Raw genomic sequence first — 24,286 nt, 5'->3', positions numbered from 1 at the left:
ACAAGTTTTTCCTGAACAGAACCTAACGTCCATTTTCTCTTAGATCCGAAAGTAGACGGTGTTTTGTAACAAAAGGACTTCTGTCTTTTTCTACATTTCGAGCAAAGTTAATGGGTATTTAACTAATTTTCAAGTTGTAATGACACTAAGCAAGTTCAGTTTTCTTATTTGAACATACTCTAAATATAAATAATTATAGATACATAACTAATTTCTAAATTCTAATGACATCGAGTTAGTTCACTTTTCTTATCTAAACATACTCTAAATACAGATAATTATAGATACACAAGTTTATTTTTTTTTAATTCGAACACATTGTTAAACCGTACGATTTAATCACATTAAAATTAACTCTATTAAATTCCATGACTTAACAACGTGTTCGAATTAAAAAAAAAAGAAAAAAAACACTTGCACTAGAAAAAGACTGTATGCATGTATATATGTACATAAATATCCGCGTGCGCGTGCGGCGTGTCTATAAAGGAAAAATCTCAACTGAACGCACCTCCTAACTTAAAGCCAATTTCGCAATACAGTGACAATAGCTCAAAAAACAATATCCTAGATTTTGGTCAATACTTGGTGTTCAAGACTTACTAAAACCAGACTATATCTAACCAAGCAAATTGCATGCAACAATAGGGAGAACAGAAAACAGCTTCACTAATAAGAACTGAATATGGATAAAATCCTTACATTTTGGTAGTTAAATTAAAGGGAAGCATCTGATTTTTCCCCCCTTCTTTCTCGATTCAAATTCAATATCATCACAAAGATTTATCATCACAAAGATTACTAGAGGAAATTAGAATTTAAAAAAGAAAAAAAAGTCCTACAATTGGTTGTAATCATATACATTCATATACACACACACAGGTCATATCTATCTATTGACAATTGGAAAAAAGCCCAAACATTTTGATCCTCTCCCCTGGCCTCTGCTTTAGTAAGTGTATTCTTCCTGGAAAATATCACTGAAACAAAAATCAATATGAGCTTTAAGTTCGGAGGATTTAGTGAATACATACATACATACATATATATATACACACATACATATATGAATTTACCAAACTTATCAAGACATTAGCTATAATGCAAAAAGTCATTTGCTTCATCTGTGTTAAGAAAACAAAAAGGAGTAACATTAAAAATGGAATAACAGTATTCCTCAAACTATAGAAATTGCGGCTTTTTAAGTCTACCGTGCATGTTAAGACCACAAAAGCATTTCTGGCTGATTCTAAAGGAAGAGATACTAAGATCTAGTCAAGTTCTCTTTATAAACTGTTATTTTTCTTATATGCCCCATCGACGATGACATGCAAGGGAAGATGAACTTACAGGCCACCTTTTTCTATGGGTTTAGTACTGTGTTATTCGAGTGATAAACTTATATAAGTTTCACCAGACCCAGACTGTTGGAAGTTGCAACTTAATATTGATGATAAATTGCCCTGCATGTGTATGCTTGAGACATAATTAATCAGCATATGTGTGTGAATAATTTAGTGTTAAAGAAACCTTCCAAAAAATGAAAAGCGTGAAGGTACTTACGAGTAGGAAATTAGTTTGGCTACACATCATTTCTTTGTGGCATCAATAATCATTGCACGAGTCCAATGTTCAACATCCTCTGTTTGTGATGGTGGAGGAGGAAAAGTGGGATGCTCCACGAGATCCCATCCATCAATAAGGCTTTCATTTTTTCCAATATCAGACATCTCAGTTGCATAGAGAAAACTGGCTGCCGAACTTGGGAGATTGTTATCACTTAAATTTTTCTGAGAAAAAAACAAATATTATGAAAATTATTAAACATATTCAATCATGGAAAAATGCATTTGAAACTCAAACTCATATTACTCAAAATGTTAGGGAAGACAGGTGATATAAAGGTACAGACCGTAATCAGCTTTTGTTTCTAGAGCAGAGACAGAGACCAAGGACAGATCAATTTTATCTAACAAAGCAGTTTATAAACATAAGATAAAATTTCAAAACCAATTCTTCTATAACAATCTAGATGACCAAATTTGTACCGTAATAGGAAACATATGTGCACTCTCCAGCAAAGTGGTAGAGGAAATAGCAGAATTCATATTCCAAACTGATCTGTTTAATTTTTGAACTTGCTTGCAAGACCTGAAAATCAGAAGATAGTGTGATGCCCAACAGCATCGCAAACCAAAAAAAAAAAATCCTATTTCATCTCAGAAAAAGCAAGAACATAATATGATCATTCATCATTCATGACAATGTGGTCAAAGGTCTCACTAGCAAATCAGCAATAGGATGAATCTCTTCTAAGAAAGGCTGAAAATTACTAAAATGATTTTATTTATTTATTTATTATTATTTGTTTTTACTCTTGTTCAATAATTTCTAAAACTTGCTCGCTTTTATTCGTAATATCAGCAAGGCAGAACAAAATTGAAGGGGCCATGAAACATAAATTACAATATTAAGGTTGGCATATGTACCTCGAACAAGCCATTTTCAAGGAAAAAACAGATCGAACTTCCTTGGATAAAGATAGTGTTGCCAATAACTTAGCAAATGCTTCAAAAGTAGATGCTTCAGCAGGAACATCTAGGCATAGTGAGTTATAACAGTAAGCTGTTAAGCATGCCACACTTTTCTTGAGAAGAGAAATCCCTTTCTGCAAATCCTTGTGTGTTTCAACAGAATGTGTAGATGCAGAAGTATAATTAAAGCTAGCACTTCTAGAAGAATCAAGTTGGGGCCTTCTCTCGGATTCCATTGAAGCAACACCAAAGTTACTTGAGCTTCTATCAGTCCAAGAATTTTCTCCACTGGTGGAACAATAATTTTGGCGTGGAATAAACAGGGGATATTCATTGCTGCACAGGATAATTAAAATCAGTTCTAAAATATTATATACCTTAATTAGCCTATTACATTCCCAGTCAATATACCTTCGAGAAGAAGGACGTGCATCCCAATAAGAATCCCGTTGCCATATTCTCGAGCAGGAACCCTGAGATATAATTACAGTATATATATGAACATAATCAAAACATAAAACAAATCCTAAATAAAGGGCAATATCTTATTTGTTTATTTAATCCAGGCACTACATCAGTTCAGGAAGATAAAATTTTTCTATAGGAAAAAAGTATCCAGTAACTAGTGCACAATTAGGAACACTGATGAATTGGTTTTTCTTTTTCAGAAGATAAAAAAATAAAAGGTATCCAAAATTGTATTAACATACAACAAGATCTCCAGACATTCATAAGGTCAAAATTCATAAAACGCTAGCTCAGGAAAAATCAGTGCTTGTTAGCATGCATATAAGAGGAGTGCTTAAATAACACAAATATGTAATAAGCCTATTTAGGAAAAGAAATAATCTTAAAGCTGTATTGTCCGCCTGATATTAGACGATTGCCAAAAATCCCAGGTGAAGTTTTTCTTTGACGGAACCTTGCAAAAAGTATAGTTGGAAACTTTGATAACCACAACATTTTGAACAAAATTTTGAAGATGCTATCAATATAATTCAAAGGATGCTCCTATGAAGGCTGTGAGCAATAGCTTGCATCAATGCTTTCTAAAACAGCAGAATTTTTCTTCAGCCAAATTATTGAGTCATCATAAATCACACTTTTAATCCCACCAACAACTGTATGGAAAGAATGAATAACCAAAAAACTAAGTAAAACCTAAGGGAACCTAAAGCATGCTCTCGAAGGAATACCAGTGCTTACCGCAAAACCTGAGTTATGAAGGACGGGAACAGCCAAATTCAGAACAACAAGATTTAGAAGTTGCACCATGTATCTGTTCTCCACTCATTGGGATCAGTAGTTAGTACCAAGCAGAAAAATATCCAGGCTAGTAACCAGCAAAACCGAATCTTTTAAAATGACCGATAATTGTTGTTTGGATTTGATAACATAGTCCACACTATATTTCTTTTCTATTTATCTATTCGGATGAGAACAGAAGGGATATATTTATGTACGTAGTCTTAAAGAAAGAGAATAGAAAGACAAAGTACATAAGTCTTAATGAAAGCTTAGCAAGATTACCCCAAAGATGCAGCAAGCTCCTCTGATGGGACTGAGTGTGGATCAAGTCCTTTAGGTAATCGTGCACCACAAATCTGGTCATACTGACCACTAGATCCATCTCTTCTCTCTCCATCTATATTCACCTGAAGAAAAGAAACCATGTGTCATATCTGAAAGCACAACAAGTATCTCTTAGAGATATTAACTCTGGATCTGTGCATGAACCAAAGCACCACAACTCTCTTATATGAAAACATCTATAGGCACACTCTTGAGCTTCAAATATCTTTACACAACAACTCACATCTGAAGTAATAATATAAAGCCTCAAAATTCAAATTCAACTAATAGTTCCTTAAGTTTATGCCTTACAAGCCTTGGCATTGAAGTAGACAAGCATCGAAGTCCTTACCCGGCGTTGGGGAAACAATTTGCATATCTGTTTTATAACCACAGACTGTTTATGGAGAAGTTCAGAAACAATAGCCATCTGCAGTTTTAGAAAGGCATTAAGGAACAAACATGGTAGTTATTTTTTATAGACAAAAAATGAGCAAACTACAATCAGGATATAGTAAATAACTATCAAATACTGGTAGAACAGCAAAAACAATAAGTATCTTATGTCAAATCCTCTAGCAGACATTTAATTAGTGGATAACAAGTATAACGATATCAACACTAAAAAGAATTTGGGGGCACAAGTCTTACATGCCCCAAGCTCTGAGTGCAGATAATGTTAGGATAGAATTTCTCTAGCTGTTCCGCACGATTCTTTTCCATCTACAAGTAAAACACAAATCAGAAGATCTTCATTCATATTGAAAAACAAACTAATCATAGGTAAATTTGAAACCATACTATCAATAAACTTAAAAAAACCATAAGCATCTATTGTACCATAGAACGAGCTGAATCAAGAATAGCATATCTGCCTTTCAAATCATAAGATGACTTCTCAATCTTCAACTTCCCTGTGCAAGATACAAAACAGAAAAATAAAGTAAATGTGCAGCAACCACTGACTTAAAATTGCATTAGATAACAATTTAGGAGAAGTCAACCTTGTGAAAGTTGCTCTTTACTACGCCGGAGCTTCTCCCTCAAATTCGTAAGTTTCTCGTTCTGTAGCACTCTCCAATTCAGCTGATCATCAGCCTTGCCCTAAACAATATTACTTACAGCATTAACCCCAAAAAAAGAAAAAAAGAACAGAAAACAAAAGTAGCTGTAGTAAAAGCATGAATCAAACCTTAGCCACAAGAACTTCACTCAATCTCATATACAATGCATCGCGACGACTCTTCAATGACTTCAACAAAGTGTTGCACTCACTTAATCTACATGTTGCCAGATAATACGGCATTATCATACGCAATAAACACACCGTTTTCATAAGAAAACAAGCGTAATTAAGTTTTAAAAAATAAAAGGTACAATAAGCTTAATTGTTAGAGATACCTGTAATTGACACAGGCTGCACAAATCGAAGCGCGATTTGAATTCTCGCAAATGGCGCAGTTACTGGCTTTCTTGTTCATCCTCTTGTTTCTTGTTAACAAATTTATCAATTTATTTATAATTCTAATTGCTGCAGATTGGAACCAAAATTAGGGAATTGAGTTCTCTTGAAAGGACAAATTACCGAGATTGAGAAGAAGCGGGGCTGGAAATTAAAATCAACGAAGCAAGATCATCGGAGGAGATTCATGATCGTAAGGAACCACCGTGCAATCGACTAAGCTATCATGTATGGTTAACGTACAACTTTCAATTTTGATTAAGGATGAGCAAATATAATAAATTAAACCTTTTTTTTTTCATAATAAGGGAGGAATACATAATTGCGTTAGAAAAAAGATTTAAATTTTCGGGAAATAAATTTAATTTTCAAAAATTGTATCGGTCTCATCGGTATCTTAATATTTTATGCATAATTCAGCGAATTAGACGACATGTCATGTAAACATTGAAATTTCAAGCTGCATTTACTGCCTCCAAACGACTTGTCGTTTACTCTCAAAATTTTTATACGCATTCCCATCCGTATGCGTTTACCTAACTAAAGTACTAAACCGTCGGTGCAATCTTAAACCTGAAAAATGCAACTTGTGCTCTCGTTCCTAACATTGCTCATCATATATGATTTCATATCTCTTCATTGCATATCAAAGTGAAAGATTTATCATTTGCGTTATCATATGAGTAAGATATAATATTTATTATTGGCAGATACATAATAAATGGTATCAAATGTTTCACACAATTTTCCGACTAAGAAGAGCCCTAGTATACAAAAGGAGACATGGCTCCAAAATGCCTACACCGTAAACGACTAAAATAAAATAGATGGAAAATTCTATAATGCCGTAAATAAATTTACGGCATTGATACCGTAATAAACGTGGGCCATTGGATTAGATCAACGATACCTAATAACTATAATATAATAAAAGTATTTAAAAAAATTTCATTAACAGGTTTACAACCGGTTAAACATTTATTTAAAAAAAATAACCGGTTAAAATTTCAAAATTATATATATTTTAAAATTGAAATCTACGAAAGTCCAAATAGAATCAAAGTCTGGTCATAATTCGAAGGTCCCGGAATCGAATCTAAAAATCGTAGCACGCCGGATTTTGTATTTTCGAAGCAATCGGGTTTGCTGGCTAACCCGAATTTTGTTTCCTCGATCGTTCCTCTTTTACTGCAATCTTTGCTTTGAAAACTGTTTGAGCCAAAAAGAAGTGAGAAAGAAGCTCTACAATGGTTCGTGTTCGTGAAGCAGCTAGGTTCGTGTTCGTGAAGTGGTTTCGGTCCGACGATAACGACTCGGCGTCAGGAGTCAAGAGGAGAACCGGGCTGGGTTCGTCATTCTTTACTGATTCTCCTCTATCGCATTTGCATTGTTTTGACCAAGACAGCAAATTTGTATATATATAGAGCATGCATTATTCTCTCACCTATAAGTGGTGGTATTTCACTCAATTCTCAAACAATTGGGTTTCTCTGAATCTCAAAGAAATGGAACAAACTTTCATCATGATCAAGCCCGATGGGGTCCAAAGAGGCTCGTTGCTGAAATCATCAGCAGATTTGAGAAGAAGGGTTTCTCTTTGAAGGGTTTGAAGCTTATGACTGTGGACCGCCCTTTTGCTCAGAAGCACTATGAGGATTTGTTGTCAAAGCCTTTCTTTGGTGCTCTGATTGGGTACATAACCTCCGGTCCTGTCATTGCTATGATATGGGAGGGTGCCATAATTGTTATAATATTGAATTTTTTTAATAAATAATAACTATAAAAATATTTTAATTAATTATTATAAATTTTAATTAGATAATATTAAATAAATAATAATAATAAAAGATTAATAAATTATAATGAATTAGAATTATAATAATATTATAATAAATAATCATGAAATAATTTCATACTGATAATAATAACAACAAAATTATAAATATAATAATATTTTTACTAAATAATAATATAATAAAATATTAATAATAATAACTTATTATTTTAATAATAATTATAAAGTTTGATTACAATAATATTTTCATAAATAATAATCATATAACAAAATCATGAAATTAATAAATAATAACAATAATGAATTAGTAATCATAATTATAATACTATTTTAATAAATATTATTATTATGATGATGATGATTATTATTATTATTATTATTATTACCACCACCAATTGACAATAATCAACAAAGGGCATTTAAGTAAATTATGATAATTCATTCCGATTTCAAGACAAATTAAACACATCGATGGAAATGAATCTCATTCCGACTTCAATTTCTACAGCTCAAATAAATAACTTATTCTTATTCACATTCTTGATTTTGATTGTAGCCTGTTCTGATTACTGATTAGTAAATGCACCATGAGCACATTATTGTGGTTTAATTGAGTCTGTTTTTTTCAAACCTAATTAATAATTAGTTTGGGCTGGATCAATTATAATTAACTAGTCTAACCCAACCAAATCTATAATAATAATAATAATAATAAGAAGAAGAAGAAGAAGAAGGATAATGATAATGTGTTAATTCTCAATTGCAAAATTATAAAGACTTAAATGGCTTATCTAATTTTTTATTCTTTTTAATCTTTTAATAGAAGAGGCTATTTCATTCTTGCATCTGCTACTCTAGACTACAATTCCAAAACCAAAATCACACTCTCTTATAAGTAAATTTATTATTTTATAAGATTAATATAAAAGTAAGTTGTTTTTAATTTCTTTTTATTTTTTAGTGAATACTTAATGGCACATAATTATATATCACTTTCATTTTATTTTTGTATATGATGCTAGCTAATTATCTAAAAAGTTTGAATTTGGAATTGGAAAAGGAGATGTAGGAGAAATAAAGTCTATATGCTTTTTGTGGAAATTTTCTTAATTTAAAGATAGTTAATTTATTAACTTTCTTTACGTACACTATATAGTGAATGAAAATTTCATGTTATAAAAGATTTATATTTGATTTTAATAAGTTTCATTTCAAGTTTTATATCATTTTCATTGTTCAATTTAAAATTTTGATTTGACCTTCAACCTAATCAACTTAACCAGACGATATAAGGTTTGGGTAAAATTGGGTTAAACAAGTTTATTTAGTTAAGTTGGATGGATTTTATCTCAGCTCATTAAAAAGTAGACCAGGTTAGAATTTCACTAACCCTATCAAACCCAACTCATGCCCACCCTTATATCATTCTATCTAAATCATAAAATGTCAATAATCCAACTCTTTAACCATTTTCACATTGAATTTAAGTTGAGGCAATTGACCTAAACTAAATAACCCAAATTCCAAATAAATGTGAAATAAGACAAAAAATTTCTAAACCACACGTATGACTCGTAGATTGAAGGTAAAACGGATAAATTAGTGTTAGAGTGGTAAATTGGTCTACAAAATTAAAAAAAATTAAAAATAGAAAAAAACTAGTAAATTGATAGAAAATGTAGTAAATTAATGTTGGAGTTGTAAATTGCAAGAAGAAATTGTAAACAAAGCAAAAACTTAGAAAAATGACATAGAAATTATAAATTGACATTAAGTGTGAAATGAAACAAAAACTTTGTAAACCACACATAAAACTAGTAACGTGATGGAAAAGGGGGTAAATTAATGTTGGAGTTGTAAATTGCAAGAAGAACTTGCAAACAAAACAAAAACTTAGAAAAATGACATAGAAATTATAAATTGACATTAAGTGTGAAATGAAACAAAAACTTTGTAAACCACACATAAAACTAGTAAATTAATGGAAAAGGGGGTAAATTAATGTTGGAGTTGTAATTGGCAAGAAAAACTTGTAAACAAAACAAAAACTTAGAAAAATGACATACAACCTGTAAATTGACATTAAGTGTGAAATGAAACAAAAAATTTGTAAACCACACATAAAACTAGTAAATTAATGGAATAATGGGTAAATTAATGTTGGAGTTGTAATTGGCAAGAAGAAATTGTAAACAAAACAAAAAGTTAGAAAAATGACATACAACTTGTAAATTGACATAACGTGTGAAATGAAACAAACAAATGTGTAAACCACACATAAAACTAGTAAATTAATGAAAAACATGGTAAATTAATGTTGGAATTGTAATTTGCACGAAGAACTTGTAAACAAAACAAAAACTTATAAAAATGACATAGAACTTGTAAATTCACATTAAGTGTGAAATAAAACAAAAAATATGTAAACCACACATAAAACTAGTGAATTAATGAAAAACATGGTAAATTAATGTTGGCGTTGTAATTTGTACGAAGAACTTGTAAACAAAACAAAAACATAGAAAAATGACATAGAACTAGTAAATTCACATTAAGTGTAAAATAAAACATAAAATATGTAAACCACAAATAAAACTCATAAATTAATGAAAAAAATGGTAAATTAATGTTGGAATTGTAATTTGCACGAAGAACTTGTAAACAAAACAAAAACTTATAAAAATGACATAGAACTAGTAAATTGACACTAATTGAGAAATAAAACAAAAAATGTGTAAATCACACATAAAACTAGTAAATTGATGGAAAAATGAGTAAATTAATGTTGGAGTTGTAATTTGTACGAAGAACTTGTAAACAAAACAAAAACTTAGAAAAATGACATAAAACTTGTAAATCAAAAACTTATAAAAATGACATAGAACTAGTAAATTGACATTAATTGAGAAATAAAACAAAAAATGTGTAAATCACAAATAAAACTAGTAAATTGATGGAAAATGAGTAAATTAATGTTGGAGTTGTAATTTGTACGAAGAACTTGTAAACAAAACAAAAACTTAGAAAAATGACATAGAACTAGTAAATTCACATTAAGTGTGAAATAAAACAAAAAATGTGTAAATCACACATAAAACTAGTAAATTGATGGAAAAATGAGTAAATTAATGTTGGAGTTGTAATTTGTACGAAGAACTTGTAAACAAAACAAAAACTTAGAAAAATGACATAAAACTTGTAAATCAAAAACTTATAAAAATGACATAGAACTAGTAAATTGACATTAATTGAGAAATAAAACAAAAAATGTGTAAATCACAAATAAAACTAGTAAATTGATGGAAAATGAGTAAATTAATGTTGGAGTTGTAATTTGTACGAAGAACTTGTAAACAAAACAAAAACTTAGAAAAATGACATAGAACTAGTAAATTCACATTAAGTGTGAAATAAAACAAAAAATATGTAAACCACACATAAAACTAATAAATTAATAAAAAAAACATGGTAAATTAATGTTGGAATTGTAATTTTCACGAAGAACTTGTAAACAAAACAAAAACTTATAAAAATGACATAGAACTAGTAAATTGACAGAGAACTAGTAAATTGTGAAATAAAATAAAAAATGTGTAAATCACACATAAAACTAGTAAATTGATGAAAAAATGAGTAAATTAATGCTGGAGTTGTAATTTGTACGAAAAACTTGTAAACAAAACAAAAACTTAGAAAAATGATATAGAACTAGTAAATTCATATTAAGTGTGAAATAAAACATAAAATATGTAAACCACACATAAAACTAGTAAATTAATGAAAAAATAGGTAAATTAATGTTAGAGTTGTAAATTGTAAGAAGAACTTGTAAATGAAACAAAAACTTGTAAATATTGCATAAAACTTGTAAATCAACATTAACTTGTAAAAGTTTCATAAAACTTGTAAATCACACATAAAATTGGTAAATGTAACCTAGAACTTGAACAAAAAATAGTAATTACCTGCTACTTAGGTAACAGGTTACCTATTTATTTAGAATTAATGGTAGAGATTTTTTATTCAAATCTAACGGTCCACGTCCATTACGGCATCAATGCCGTAAATTTAGTTACAGCATTATAGAATGACCCAAAATAGATTAAAATTTAGAATCTTGGGTAGCTGCAAATAAAGGCCGTGCTGACGGCTGCTTGTTCCCAAAATTTATAGGAACGCCAAGGTATGGTGCTGATAATATGCTTTAGCAGAAGGCTAAGTGGTCTTAGCAGATTTATACGTCTCCAGGTTTGGTATTTATGTCAGATTTCTGGGTGATGATGAAATATACTAAGAGCTTCAAGCAAGAATGTTTCAGTTGTCCTTCTCACATAAAGTGCTTTTCTACCAGCTTCCTCAGTTCCTCTATCTTTTCAATCATATTGGGATTCATCATGTCCTTGGCTTCTTTCAAGAGAGAGCCTTCTCGGCTAAAATTGTAAGCATCCACCAAAGTTTTCATCAAGGCGTGGAGCATCTCTGGGGTCCTGCAATGGGGAGAAGAAAAAAGTAAAACGTTATTACCAAAATAAAGCTAAAAGATAAGAAAGTAACCATTTCTGATGCTTACGTGTACAGAGTGTCCACATCCTTCCCTTCAATTTCTTCTCCTGGTGTAAATGCATCTTTTAGACCACACAGTCGTTCCTCAGGATCCTCAATTGTGAGAAGATACTTTAGAATCCTAACCTCCTTTGGCATGAGCCTTTGAAGGTTACCTCTTGCAGTCATGTATAAATGATAAAGTATGTCTTTGACCTGTTATATAGAGCAGATTGGAAGAACAACTACTATTGTATCAATTTAACACCATAAAGCTAATCATCGTAATATTTCTATTATGCAATCTGTATGCAGCAATCAAAACCACCAAATGTTCTTAGCAAAGAAACATATCAGACCTCCAAGTTTATCAATTAAAATTTTCCATTGCCATATCTGAAGCTGGCTCTATTTTTTTTCAAAATAAGAAGGCTATACATTGGTTCAAAGACCACTTGACATTTACTATATAATTATGTAAAAGTTGGTGATCATCAAATTATCTCTCCTAATCCACAGAATCTATCTCCTCCTTTATTACTCTCAAGCAAAATGATAAAGAAATTTACACAACCAATGGAATTTCTGGTCCCAGAATCATAAATTAAGAAATTCATGATTACCAAATAGTTGTACGATGAAAGAGCCATTTCTTAGAGCAGCAAATTACTAACCTCCTCTTTCATCATGTTGGACTCCTTGGCAGCTGACCATGCTTTGGTGATCATCAGCACCAATGCTGAATCAAGTTGATTTTTCTCGGCCAGACTGTCTATTTTTCTGCAAGCAGCATCTACAGAAGGTGAATTGATAATATCTTGGAACTTCAACTCTGCAGCATTCAGTGCTTCAATGCTCTCAGTTGTTGTATCATAGGCTTGAACAGCAGCCACGCACAATTTTCCAAGCTTTGCTATATCTGATCAGACAAAAATAAGGGAACATTCACCCTCTGTCCAAGATATCATGATGAGCAAGACAAAGATTGGACAATTTAGGCAAAGACAGGTTTAGTGGCCCTGTGACGAGTCAAGGTAAAATAGACCCTGTGGAAGCTTTCCAACATATGTACAAAGAATCACACAGTAATTAGAAATGATTCAAATGAAAAACTGCTGCTTTATATCAGCAGTAAATGCTTGTAATTAAGAGTAAAGAATTTTTAAGGTCAGCTAGCTTATTCTTCTATGGTTCAAGAGTACAGGTGTTTGCAAAGCTGGAAAGGAAATCGACATCTCGATCCTTCATAATCCTCTAGGTTGTTATAAAAATAATAAAATAACAATAGATTATAGATCCACAGTGCAGGTTTGTTACCTCAAAGCTTTTACAAAATGTAATTCATATTGTTTATCCAGACTTCTGCTCCAGCAACAGTTAAGAAATAAGATTCATCTCCAGCAAGAATTAGGTTTTAAGGAAAATTATTTACTCTTTTGAGTCAATGAAATTGTTTTGACAGAAACACATGAGTGGTGGAGTCACTCTTCTAACAAGGTTTGACAATTAACAAAGTCAATCAGTCTCACCATCTTGTTTGGCTGGATCATTGTAATACGATTCTGCTACAGTGTGAAGATGCTCAAAAAATTCTTGAGTGAAATCCTTACGACGCCTGGAAACTATTTGACTTACTTCTGATGGTGCTGCCTTGATCACTTCAAGAAGTTCATTGTGTCTTTGCACATCTTCATCAATCTGAGGAAGAGAAACTCTCAACAAATCATCGAAACAGATGCAACAAGAACCAAACCAAACCAAAAAGCATAACATACGAGAATAAGAGACATGCAAACATCAATGCTGCCATTGCGAAATTAAATATTTAAGTTGCTCAAACAACCTCTTTCAGCTTCCTTCCAAGCCGGAGAAGCTTGTGCTTCATTTCAGGATCCACCTCAGCGTCTGCTCGGTCCTGACAACGCTTGAAGAAATTAGACCTTAGGTTGTTCCATTCCTTGCTGAAAACGAGCAACCTTCTCCAGTCAGTCGGTGTAGGCTTGTCAACCATGAAAACCTCAATGAGCTTGTCACATACTCGGATCATTTTACCATCATCCAAGCTCTTAGAACCATCTTTTTCATCCCTCTTTTCACCATCCATCACGGAATCCTCACGAATACTAGCAGGCTCATTAGAATCATGATATACGGCACTTACATCACGAGCAACAGCAGCAAGGGAGGACTTTCGCAGCCTCACCGGATTAACCAGCAAAGGACAACCTAATAATGACAACATAATTTTAGTCATTCACCTGACTGACCTCCTCTTGAGTTATTATTTTCCATTGGTGTTCAACATAAATATCACGAAATTTGCAAACAACGTATCATCAAAAATTAAATTCTTACCCTCATTAGGAGCTTGTTCGCTTAGTTGGTATTACTAAAACAATATGTTCAATTTTAACGGACAAAATTCGTAATACGACTTGTTTCATGTATTTTTCCAGAGCAAAACTTCAAGGAAATATATAAAGATCGGAACTTACATTTAAATTTATGAGAGGAAAATAAAATTGGAACTGAGCTACTGATGGAAGAGACAGGTGCCCGAGCTCGAAAATTTATGAGAGGGAGAAAGCAAGAGCCTTGGGAAGCCACACGCGCCAACTCCATTAGAAAGCACTGCTGAACATTTACCAGAAAGCTCGTAATATTTTCTGGGAGGGTTTTTGCAAAAATATCAGCATTTCTCTCGAAGTTTCATAAAATTAAAAGTGACTCCAACACGATGTCGTATCTTTGTGAATGGATGGAGGGTAATTTTTAAAAACCTCCCCTGAGGTTTGAGCTTGTTGTAAGTAGATAGTAAAAATTTATTTATTTATAAAAAATTTCCTATCGTCAGTTAACTTTAATATTGACCGTTAGTTGACTGTGCAAAGATAATATTACCCTTAATAACAGTTTGTAGACAGAAATAACTAAAAAAAATAATTAAAATTATTGGTTATTTTATCCTCTTTAAATTATTGATATTTTTTTAAAGTCCCTACAAGAAAGATAAAATTAAAAATTTGAAAAATTCTTTTTAAATTATTGATATTTTCTTAAAGTTCCTACAAAAAAGATAAAATTAAAAACTTAAAAATGAAATAGTTATAATCTTTACCTATGATATTGTAAATCTTTGAAATTGACAAGGATAAAATTGTTAAAAAATAGGATTTGTGCTTTTCGCACCAATAATTTTAATTTTTTTTTAGTTATTTCCGTCTACAAATTATTGTTAAGGATAATATTATTTTTGCACAGTCAACTAACGGTCAATGTTAAAGTTGAGTGACGGTATGAAATTTTTTATAAATAAATAAATTCTCACCATCTACTTGCAACAAGCCCAAATCTAAGAGATTTTTAAAAATTACCCAATGGATGGATGATCAGCGTTTTTATTAGACAACACCCTGTGGTTCGTCATTATTTCACAATAGGCACACACATGACACATCCCCTCTTAAGTCTTAACACTCTATTTTAAAGAGGTAATTTTTTAACTTATTTTTTCGATGACCTTCGGTTAGGACTTTGACTTCGGATATTTATTAATGTCCAACCCTTTTAGTTACCTTTTATTTATAAGATTGATATTACATGAAACATTTATTAAGACTCAATCTTAAATTTCAGCGATATGACTGAAGTTTTTAAATATAAAATAAATTATATCTAATCTTATTTAAAAAATAATTTATCTTAAATCATTTTATATATATCTACTCTCATTCTCACACTAACGCTTGCGGAATTTAAATCTTCATATATTTTTTTTAAGGAACAAAAGAGAAAAATATCTTATCTATTGATTAACTATTTTTATAATAATAGAAATATAAATCTTAAAAAATATTCATTAGAATAATTGTGTCAATATACATTGATTAAAATTGCTAAGGAAATTCTACCAAAGGTCACAAAAATAAAAATAGGATTGTCAAGTGAAAGCGTATGTTTGGTTGAAATCGTGAAAAAGGAGGTACTTGTAAGTTAACTTTGCAGCCAGATGATTAACGTTCTTCTTGTTTGTGGCTAAATTATTTGAGGATGTGAGAATACAGCTGTTAAGGCTTGTGTTCATATTCTGGCATTTTTGACAAATCTAAATATGATATTTCCAAATCTAATGGCGAATTACTGATAATTTCCTGAACGTCAGGCAGGACAGTTTAGTCTTTTCGTTTAAAGTTGATGCCGAACATGAGTGACGCTTTAATTATCAAAAGCCCGCTGGAGCGATTAGTGAGGCGGGGCGTAGTCTTCTCCATCATCAAAACCGATTGCTTTATTTTTCGCGGGAATTTTGAAACAAACAGGCGATGCTATCTTTAACTTTGTTTTCTTCACAGTTCTCTCTTTTTCAACAATCTTCTCTTCTCAACATTCAACCGCTACAATCTCCGAAACACAGCTCGAAAACAATCAACAGTAATTATCAGAAAAATCCCAATGATTGTCGATGCTTTTATAGGGAGACCACAAATTCCCACACCAATTTCCACAAATCAAGCGATGATTTTAGTTTGCAAGATAACGCAGATGCCGAATCTTCGCACGCACCCTCGGTGAGTCAGAGCGTCGACTCCAACCTGCTTGCGATTTGGCTTCGGTCATGTAACACCGTAAAACAAGTCAAAAGAATACATGCAATTGTTTTAAAGTCTTTGAGAAAGTCGGTCTTGTATGTTGATAATAATTTGATCAGTGTGTATGTGAAATTAGGGAAGCTAGTTCAAGCGAGAAAAGTGTTTGACAAAATGTCTGAGAGAAATGTTGTTAGTTGGACTGCGATGGTTAATGGTTATTCGAGATTTGGTTTTGTTGACGAGGCTTTTATGCTTTTTAGTGAATCCATTAGAACTGGCGTTCGGGGAAATGAGAAGATGTTTGTGTGTGTAATGAATCTGTGCGGTACGAGATTAGATTTTGAGCTTGGAAGACAAATTCATGCTTCTATTTTGAAATGTCATTGTAGAAACTTGATTGTTGATAGTGCAATTCTGCATTTTTATGCGCAATTTGGTGACTTTTCTAGTGCTTTTTGTGCATTTGATGGAATGTCAGAGAGGGATGTTGTTTCTTGGACAGCAATGATAACTGCCTGCTCGCAACAAGCGCGAGGGGATGAAGCAATTTTTATGTTTTCACGAATGTTAAGCGAGGGATTTTTGCCTAATGAGTTTACTGTATGTAGCGTTCTGAAGGCTTGTGGAGAGGAACGGGCGTTAAAATTGGGAAGACAGTTGCATGCAGCCATAGTTAAGAAGCTGTATAAGGATGATGTTTTCATTCGTACTTCCTTGGTGGATATGTATGCAAAGTGTGGGGAGATTTTGGACTCTAGAAGAGTATTTGATGAAATGGGAAATAGAAACACAGTTACATGGACTTCAATAATATCAGGATATGCTCGAGAGGGGCTTGGTGAGGAGGCTATAGGCCTTTTTCGAGTTATGAAGAGACGAAAAATACATGCTAATAACTTGACCATTGTTAGCATCCTTAAGGCTTGTGGATTGATTGGGGCTTTTCAGCTGGGGAAGGAAGTTCATGCTCAAATAATCAAGAATTTTATCCAAAGCAATGAACACATAGGAAGTACTCTTGTGTGGTTTTACTGTAAAAATGGGGAATTCCCAGTTGCATCCAAGGTCCTCCAACAGATGCCTCTTAGAGATGTGGTCTCATGGACTGCCATAATTTCTGGTTATGCATGTCTTGGTCACGAGTCTGAGGCTCTTGATTTCTTGAAAGATATGTTGGAGGAAGGCGTGGAGCCAAACCCATTCACTTATTCATCGGCTCTAAAAGCATGTGCTAAGCTAGAAAATGTTTCGCAGGGGATGTTGATCCACTCCTCTGTAAAAAAGACCACATCATTGTCTAATGTGTATGTTGGCAGCGCTTTAATTAATATGTATGCTAAATGTGGATATATTTCGGAGGCATCTCAAGTTTTCGACAGTATGCCAGAACGTAATTTGTTCACTTGGAAGTCTATGACTGTCGGTTATGCAAGGAATGGGCTATGCCAGGAGGCGTTGAAGCTCATGTATCGGATGCAAGCAGAAGGTTTTGAGGTAGATGATTACATCCTTATGACTGTTTATAATGCATGTGGAGATATCGAGTGGAACGCAGAGTCTTTATCTGGGTATTGCTTGCAGTCTTCTTGACCTTTGCCTAATTACAAGATTGCGAGTATTAAGTGGGTGGCTTGGCCAGATCACAGATATATAACATCTAAGGTGTAAATGTATATCACATGGATAACAGGAAACATGAGTGTTGGTCACTGTGAGCTCAACGTCACAGAGAAAGTTATTGAAATAGGACGTAAACGATAACGGACCGAGTCTTTTGGCCTTGTTTGTGACGGCTTGGATCCTGCAATGTAACAAAAAGCTTTGGGATCATATGAAAATAGTGCGATACTAATACATGTTCAGTGTATCAGCCATGTATATGTACATTCATCTTACCAAGTAATTCATAATCATATACACCAGCTTTCAAACCTTGCATTTGGTACGATTATTCCCGTATCAAAAGTTTATAGTTAATATTAAATAATAAAATAAAAAGACTGTTATAAAAAAGCAAATTTAAAAAGTATCAACAAGAAACACCGTTAAGACTTGACCTACGGTTCACAGGATCCTTGTAAGTGAGACGGAAAAGATGGTCAAGAAATATAGGCGTTATGTCGTACTAAACATTAAACAGGCGTGCAGGAGTGGCAAATTCGTAATAATGGGAAACGGGTACGGGTAGTTTGACTAGTTTTGAGTAAAAGTCCAAAGATTGGGTCCACTGATTGTCCAAAAAAGTCTAATCCAAATTCATACAATCGCAGCCCACGGACTTCCCGCTTCTCCCGCTATAAATTTCATGTTAGTTTCATCCAGTCCTCACAAAATCACAAAAGCCAAAGAAGGAAAAGAAATCTTCTAACTTACATTTATTGGCAATTTTCAACTCTCGTGAGATTTTCCACATCTCAATCCCCGCAATCAATCGCTACACTCTTCAGATCTGTAAGTTGTTATCCTTTTATGTGATTTTTTTTTTTAATTTAACTGAGAAAGGAAGTTGTTTTTTATATATCGCCTTTTTTTTTTTGAGTCTATCTGATGAGATTGATTTCACTAATCTATGATTTTTATCGTATTAATCTGATTGATGATGTTAGAGAGAAAAGCCAAGAAAATAAAGACAAATTATATTTTGATTTTTGAGGTCCGTGCAGCGCGTATTAAGCCTGAAAAGAATAGGCGTTTGGCAGTGCCGGTGTTTTTCTGTTATAATTTATACATTAATCTATTTATGAATTTTGCTGTGTTCTTCTTTTTAATCTTTATTTATTGCTAAGTTCGGTTTTCTTTGCTTCTTTGCATTTGTTTGATTGCTTGCTGGCTCACTGTGAAAACCCGAATGTATCTGAAATCTGTCTAACCTTTTTTATTGCTCAGATTTTTATTTATTTTTTAATGTTTATTTATTGCTAACCTTCTTTGCAGTTTTAGATATTTACAGAAGAGTTCTTACAATTTTTTTTTGAATTTATATTCTATGAAATTGATGAGTTATTGCAGAGATTTAATTGATAAGTTATTGTTGCCAGATTGGATTGCTGAGTACCAACGTTGGTCTAAGAACTTGCAAATGGTAAAGTTTATTTAATGTGCACGTTGAAGTTTTCATATATGACCTGGTTTATTGTTATGAACCAGCTTATAATCCTGTTTGGTTTTATATCGTCCGAGTAACTTTTAATCTCTTGCAGGAGTCTAACCAACTCCGTGAATCCATTTTTTGAGTGCAAGAAGAATAAATTTAATAGTCATGCGTATATAAGTTGGATCGGAAACTTATAGTTTTCTTGAACTATGGAAAAGGGAAGCACTGCTGAGAAGAATATTATAAGTTTTCCAACAGCTGAAAAGTTGGAGGGAAATACACTAGACTTTCAAATAAAAGATCAACCATTAGAGGAGTCGATGTCTCTAAACATCAGCAATGATAACTTCGGGGACAATAATAATAATGAACAAGATGACTTGGGTGACAAGATCAATGAGAGTAGTGATGTAGATTCTAAAGCTCAAGCAGAGAAGCTAGATATTAATTTTGAACATGATGACTTGGCAATGATGGATAAGAGCAGGGATTTAGAATCTAAAACTTCTGAATTGGGGAGTAGGAATTTTGAATCTAAAGCTGCTGAAAGTGTTGATGTGGGCAAAATGGATGAGAGTGGGCATTTAGAATCTAAAACTGCCGAATGTGATGATGTTGGCAAGAGTGATGAGAATAGGGATTCAGAATCTAAAGCTGCTGAATGTGCTGATGTGGGCAAAATGGATAAGAGTAGGGATTTGGAATTTAAAGCTGCAGAATGTCTTGATGTGGGCAAGATCGATGAGAATAAGGATTTAGAATATAAAGCTGCTGAAGGTGTTGAAATGGGCATGATGGATGAGAGTAAGGATTTAGAATCTAAAGCTGCCGAATGCATTGACTTGAGCAAGATGAGTAAAGATTTCAAATCTAAAGCTACAGAATGTGTTGACTTGGGCCACATCGATGAGAGTAGAGATATAGAATCTAAAGGTGCAGGAGAAAAGTTAGACTGTAAGAATGAACGAGGTGAATCTAGAGATGCTGACAGGGTAATTGTGGCAGGTGTTTTGGATTCTACAGCTCAAGTAGAAAGAGATCAGGAAACTATTGGTGAGGAGGAGAGGGAGCCAGAACCTGTCTTTGATGGAACAGAGGTTCCTGGGATGGAAGCTAATAGGAGTACATCAACGCGTTCTCTGGAGCTTGATCTAGGAGCTGAGGGATCTGTGTGGCCAGAGAAGGCGGCAGCACTAAAGAACTTTGTCAAGGAGAAGGGCTCTGGTGCAGTTGCTAATGTTATGCGCCGTCTTTCGGGGAAAAAGGATGAAACTGGACAGGATGTCTCCATTGATGAAGATAATGTGGCTTCAGGTTCTGGTAAAGATAGTGAAGCTGTTGAAGCCTCTAAAAGAATGGCAGAAAGATATTCATGGAATCCCTTAAACTATATCAAGATGTCATCTGATGTTGATTCAGAAAACAGAACTGAGCAGAGGCAAGAAGTTGTCAAAGAACCACCACAACCTTTAGTCATGAAAGGAAGAGTTATACTGTACGCGAGGTTAGGTTGCCAGGAATCCCGAGAAGTTAGATTATTTTTGTATTGGAAAAGACTCAGATATGTCGAGATCAACATTGATGTCTACCCCAGTAGAAAGATGGAGTTAGAGAAGTTTGCAGGGTCATCTGCTGTCCCTAAGGTGTTCTTTAATGAAATCCTAATGGGTGGCTTGAGTGAGCTTAAGGCCTTGGATGAATCTGGCAAGCTTGACGAGAAGATTGAGTATCTAATTACTGAAGCACCACCATTTGAAGCTCCATTACCGCCTCTTTCCGGTGAAGATGACTTGTCTAGTAGTGGTGCCATTGATGAACTAGCGCTTATTGTTCTTAAAATGAAAGAAAACGTTGTTGTTAAGGACCGATTTTACAAGATGCGCAGGTTCACCAACTGTTTTCTAGGTTCAGAAGCTGTGAATTTCTTATCAGAGGACCAATATCTGGAAAGAGAGGAGGTCAGTTGCATAATCTTATTCTCTTTTTATTTTGTCTTCTTCAATTGGGGGAAAATTAGGTCAGTTTCTGGTGAAAGTGGTTAACGTCTTCTGTTATCTGGTTTGTCTCATTTGTTGTCCTTGGGTTTAATACTTCTTATGCTGTTTTTTTTTTAATAATAATAACAGGCTGTGGAATTTGGGCGAAAGCTTGCAAGCAAACTTTTCTTCCGACACGTGCTTGAGTGAGTTCATTGAAATATTTTTTTTAAGTATCTATATATCATTTCAGTGTCATATTATTCTTCCACAATTAATAATCCTTCTCATTCTGTTCATCTGATGCTTCTTAACTAGTGAGAACCTATTCGAAGATGGAAATCACTTATATCGGTTTTTGGACCATGATCCTTTAGTGTCATCACAATGCCACAACATCCCGAGGGGTATAATCGATGCAAAACCCAAGCCCATATCAGAAATTGCATTAAGGCTGAGATTCTTGTCCTATGCAATCTTTGAAGCGTATTTATCAGAAGATGGAAGGCATGTTGATTACAGAACTATTCATGGAAGTGAAGAATTTGCAAGGTTTAAATGCCTCCTAATTGCGCAAAATTAGTTTAGTATCTTCATTTGCATTTTTGTGTTTTTATAGTCAAGCTGTTGAAGCTGTTACCCTAGCTATGCCATTTTATATTGTTGTAGGTATCTGAGAACAGTTCAGGAGCTCCAAAGAGTAGAATTGCAAGATATGCCAAGGGAGGAAATGCTGGCATTCTTCATAAATCTTTACAATATGATGGCCATACATGCAATATTAGTGTGCGGTCATCCCGTTGGAGCACTTGAACGAAGGAAGTTCTTTGGAGACTTCAAGTATGTCATTGGTGGGTACACATACTCACTTTCAGCAATTCAAAATGGCATATTAAGGGGCAATCAGCGGCCGCCATACAATCTCATGAAGCCATTTGGTGCAAAAGATAAACGTTCACAGGTAAGTTGGCTATTCTATTAGTCTTTATCTTTGGCAGTTATGTTGTATTTCATGAATGAAGCACACTTCTCTCAATCAAAGGAAGGTCTCTATCACTCATAGGGCCTGTCACTTCCATGTTCTCTGACAATCACACGAATTTAGTAGCCATTACCTTTGGACCTGCATTTTCAACCTGCTTTATTCTTCCTTTGTTTGTATATTTTAATTGTGTGAATCTTTTTCCCATGAGTAGGCAAACAGTTTATCAGCATCTTTTCTCAACTACGGGCTGTCATTATGATCATCTTGCTCATAGAAGTAATGTTCTGATCAGGTTTTTCCTATTTGCAATTCTTATCAGGTGGCACTTCCCTACCCGGAGCCTTCAACTCACTTTGCACTGGTTTGTGGTACCCGATCCAGCCCTGCTCTTCGATGCTACTCACCTGGGAACATTGATAAAGAGTTGATGAAGGCAGCCCGTAGCTTTCTGAGAGGTGGAGGACTTGTGATTGATTTGCATGCCAAGGTTGCAACAATGAGTATGGTCCTTAAATGGTAATCTCTCCCACTGTAACTCCTTTTATGCATTCCCCAATAGAACTTTAATTTATAATCTCACCATTTCATCTCTCTCTCTCTCTCTCTCTCTCATGCATTCAAACACGTGGATGGTGCATTCAAGCACATGAGAGAAAAATGTAAATCAATCAATGTAGACATATCACCATTAATTCCTTGAATGAAATCAGGACTTTGCATTGAACAGAAGTAGGATGATGCACTTGTAACTTTAAAATTAGTGCTGAATGGCAGAAGAAGACGTGATGGTTAGATTTAGGCCATTACTTACTGTTGTTTAGTTAAATTGTCTTCTAAGTTTATGCACAGGTATAGTGTGGATTTTGGAAAGAACGAGGTGGAAGTACTGAAGCATGCATCAAATTACCTGGAGCCAACCGACTCTGAAGCTCTACTGGAGGCACTTGCAAATTCTCAGTTGAAGGTGACATATCAGCCTTATGATTGGGGATTGAACATCTAGTGTTAGCTTTAGCTTCTAGAAATACCGTTCACAAATGCATACTGCTTCCCTTATTTTTGAAAGTTGTTACAAGGGAAGTGTTAGATTTTTATGTTGCTAAACCTTCAATAATGTACAGATCCATATATCTGCCAAACAACAGCTTTTACAGATTTTGTAATTCCTCTTTGTTCTTATTAGTTAAAATTTAAAGGATGTGTTTGACACACTATGTCAATTATGTTGCATTATAGTGTATTGTATTAGGATGCATTGCCTTAAGTTATAATGCAATGTTTATGTTTGTTTTAGTATTAAATTGTCTCATAAAAAATAATATTGGTTTATATTAATGTTAAAATCAAATTAATATTATTTAAATTATTAATATTTAGGGTTTTATTATTAACTTTTAAATTAATTATTAAATAATAATTTCAATATATTAATTTTTATAATAAAAATTGATTTACATGTTCCAATTTATGATATATTGGGCATAAAGAAGCCGTTGCGACGTGCTCCGAAGGTAATTTCAGTCTTTTGGCATCCTCCTCTAATTCCTTGGGTTAAAATTAATACGGATGGCCTTGCTAAAGGAAATCCGGGAGAGGCAGCTTGTGCTGCTGTTTTCAGGGGATTTAATGGGGCCTTTAAAGGATGCTTCGCAATGCCTTTAAGCCTTCATTCTTCATTTTATGCTGAAATATTTGGTATCATTGTGGCTATTGAAGAAGCAGCTAATAGAGGGTGGC

The 24,286-nt window shown here is 33.5% G+C and overlaps 4 protein-coding genes across 8 annotated transcripts; 2 read left to right on the top strand and 2 right to left on the bottom strand.

The window, feature by feature from the left end:
* Window positions 1-651: 651 nt before the first annotated feature.
* On the bottom strand, window positions 652-5,930 carry LOC102626964 (uncharacterized). Of its 4 annotated transcripts, none has more exons than XR_370161.4 (14): window positions 5,508-5,929; window positions 5,299-5,386; window positions 5,111-5,210; window positions 4,947-5,020; window positions 4,758-4,829; window positions 4,459-4,536; window positions 4,065-4,189; window positions 3,741-3,813; window positions 2,946-3,007; window positions 2,490-2,870; window positions 2,049-2,151; window positions 1,564-1,790; window positions 1,351-1,463; window positions 652-980 (listed from the first exon to the last, which is right to left on the bottom strand). XR_370161.4 is itself a non-coding variant. In XM_006472613.4 (14 exons), the coding sequence occupies exons 2-13, from the start codon at window positions 5,585-5,587 to the stop codon at window positions 1,590-1,592; spliced, it is 1,437 nt and encodes a 478-aa protein (XP_006472676.2). In that variant the 5' UTR covers window positions 5,588-5,597; window positions 5,692-5,928; the 3' UTR covers window positions 652-980; window positions 1,564-1,589. The 4 variants fall into 4 exon arrangements, 3 of the variants coding, with proteins under 3 accessions (XP_006472676.2, XP_006472675.2, XP_024952592.2); XM_006472613.4 differs by lacking the exon at window positions 1,351-1,463 and having other exon boundaries at window positions 5,508-5,597; window positions 5,692-5,928; XM_006472612.4 differs by lacking the exon at window positions 1,351-1,463 and having other exon boundaries at window positions 5,508-5,928.
* A 5,376-nt stretch (window positions 5,931-11,306) lies between these two features.
* On the bottom strand, window positions 11,307-14,602 carry LOC102626672 (uncharacterized protein At4g37920). The gene is made up of 6 exons (XM_006472611.4): window positions 14,401-14,602; window positions 13,749-14,131; window positions 13,435-13,603; window positions 12,580-12,824; window positions 11,934-12,121; window positions 11,307-11,850 (listed from the first exon to the last, which is right to left on the bottom strand). The coding sequence occupies exons 1-6, from the start codon at window positions 14,525-14,527 to the stop codon at window positions 11,691-11,693; spliced, it is 1,272 nt and encodes a 423-aa protein (XP_006472674.2). The 5' UTR covers window positions 14,528-14,602; the 3' UTR covers window positions 11,307-11,690.
* Window positions 14,603-15,875: 1,273 nt separating this feature from the next.
* Window positions 15,876-18,418, top strand: LOC102626377 (pentatricopeptide repeat-containing protein At4g18520, chloroplastic). Its single transcript, XM_006472610.4, has one exon. The coding sequence runs from the start codon at window positions 16,228-16,230 to the stop codon at window positions 18,082-18,084; it is 1,857 nt and encodes a 618-aa protein (XP_006472673.2). The 5' UTR covers window positions 15,876-16,227; the 3' UTR covers window positions 18,085-18,418.
* Window positions 18,419-18,755: 337 nt separating this feature from the next.
* LOC102625889 (uncharacterized) lies at window positions 18,756-23,763 on the top strand. 2 transcript variants are annotated; one of them, XM_006472608.4, is made up of 8 exons: window positions 18,756-18,945; window positions 19,533-19,576; window positions 19,695-21,546; window positions 21,715-21,770; window positions 21,883-22,116; window positions 22,234-22,525; window positions 22,869-23,065; window positions 23,399-23,763. In XM_006472608.4, exons 3-8 carry the CDS (start codon window positions 19,798-19,800, stop codon window positions 23,550-23,552), a joined length of 2,682 nt encoding a protein of 893 aa, XP_006472671.2. In that variant the 5' UTR covers window positions 18,756-18,945; window positions 19,533-19,576; window positions 19,695-19,797; the 3' UTR covers window positions 23,553-23,763. The 2 variants fall into 2 exon arrangements, with proteins under 2 accessions (XP_006472671.2, XP_015384198.2); XM_015528712.3 differs by having other exon boundaries at window positions 19,504-19,576.
* The last annotated feature ends 523 nt before the right edge of the window (window positions 23,764-24,286 follow it).

Source organism: Citrus sinensis, chromosome 5, assembly GCF_022201045.2.
Source record: "Citrus sinensis cultivar Valencia sweet orange chromosome 5, DVS_A1.0, whole genome shotgun sequence".
Classification (NCBI taxonomy): Eukaryota; Viridiplantae; Streptophyta; class Magnoliopsida; order Sapindales; family Rutaceae; genus Citrus; species Citrus sinensis.
This window is presented reverse-complemented; position numbering and strand designations above follow the sequence as displayed.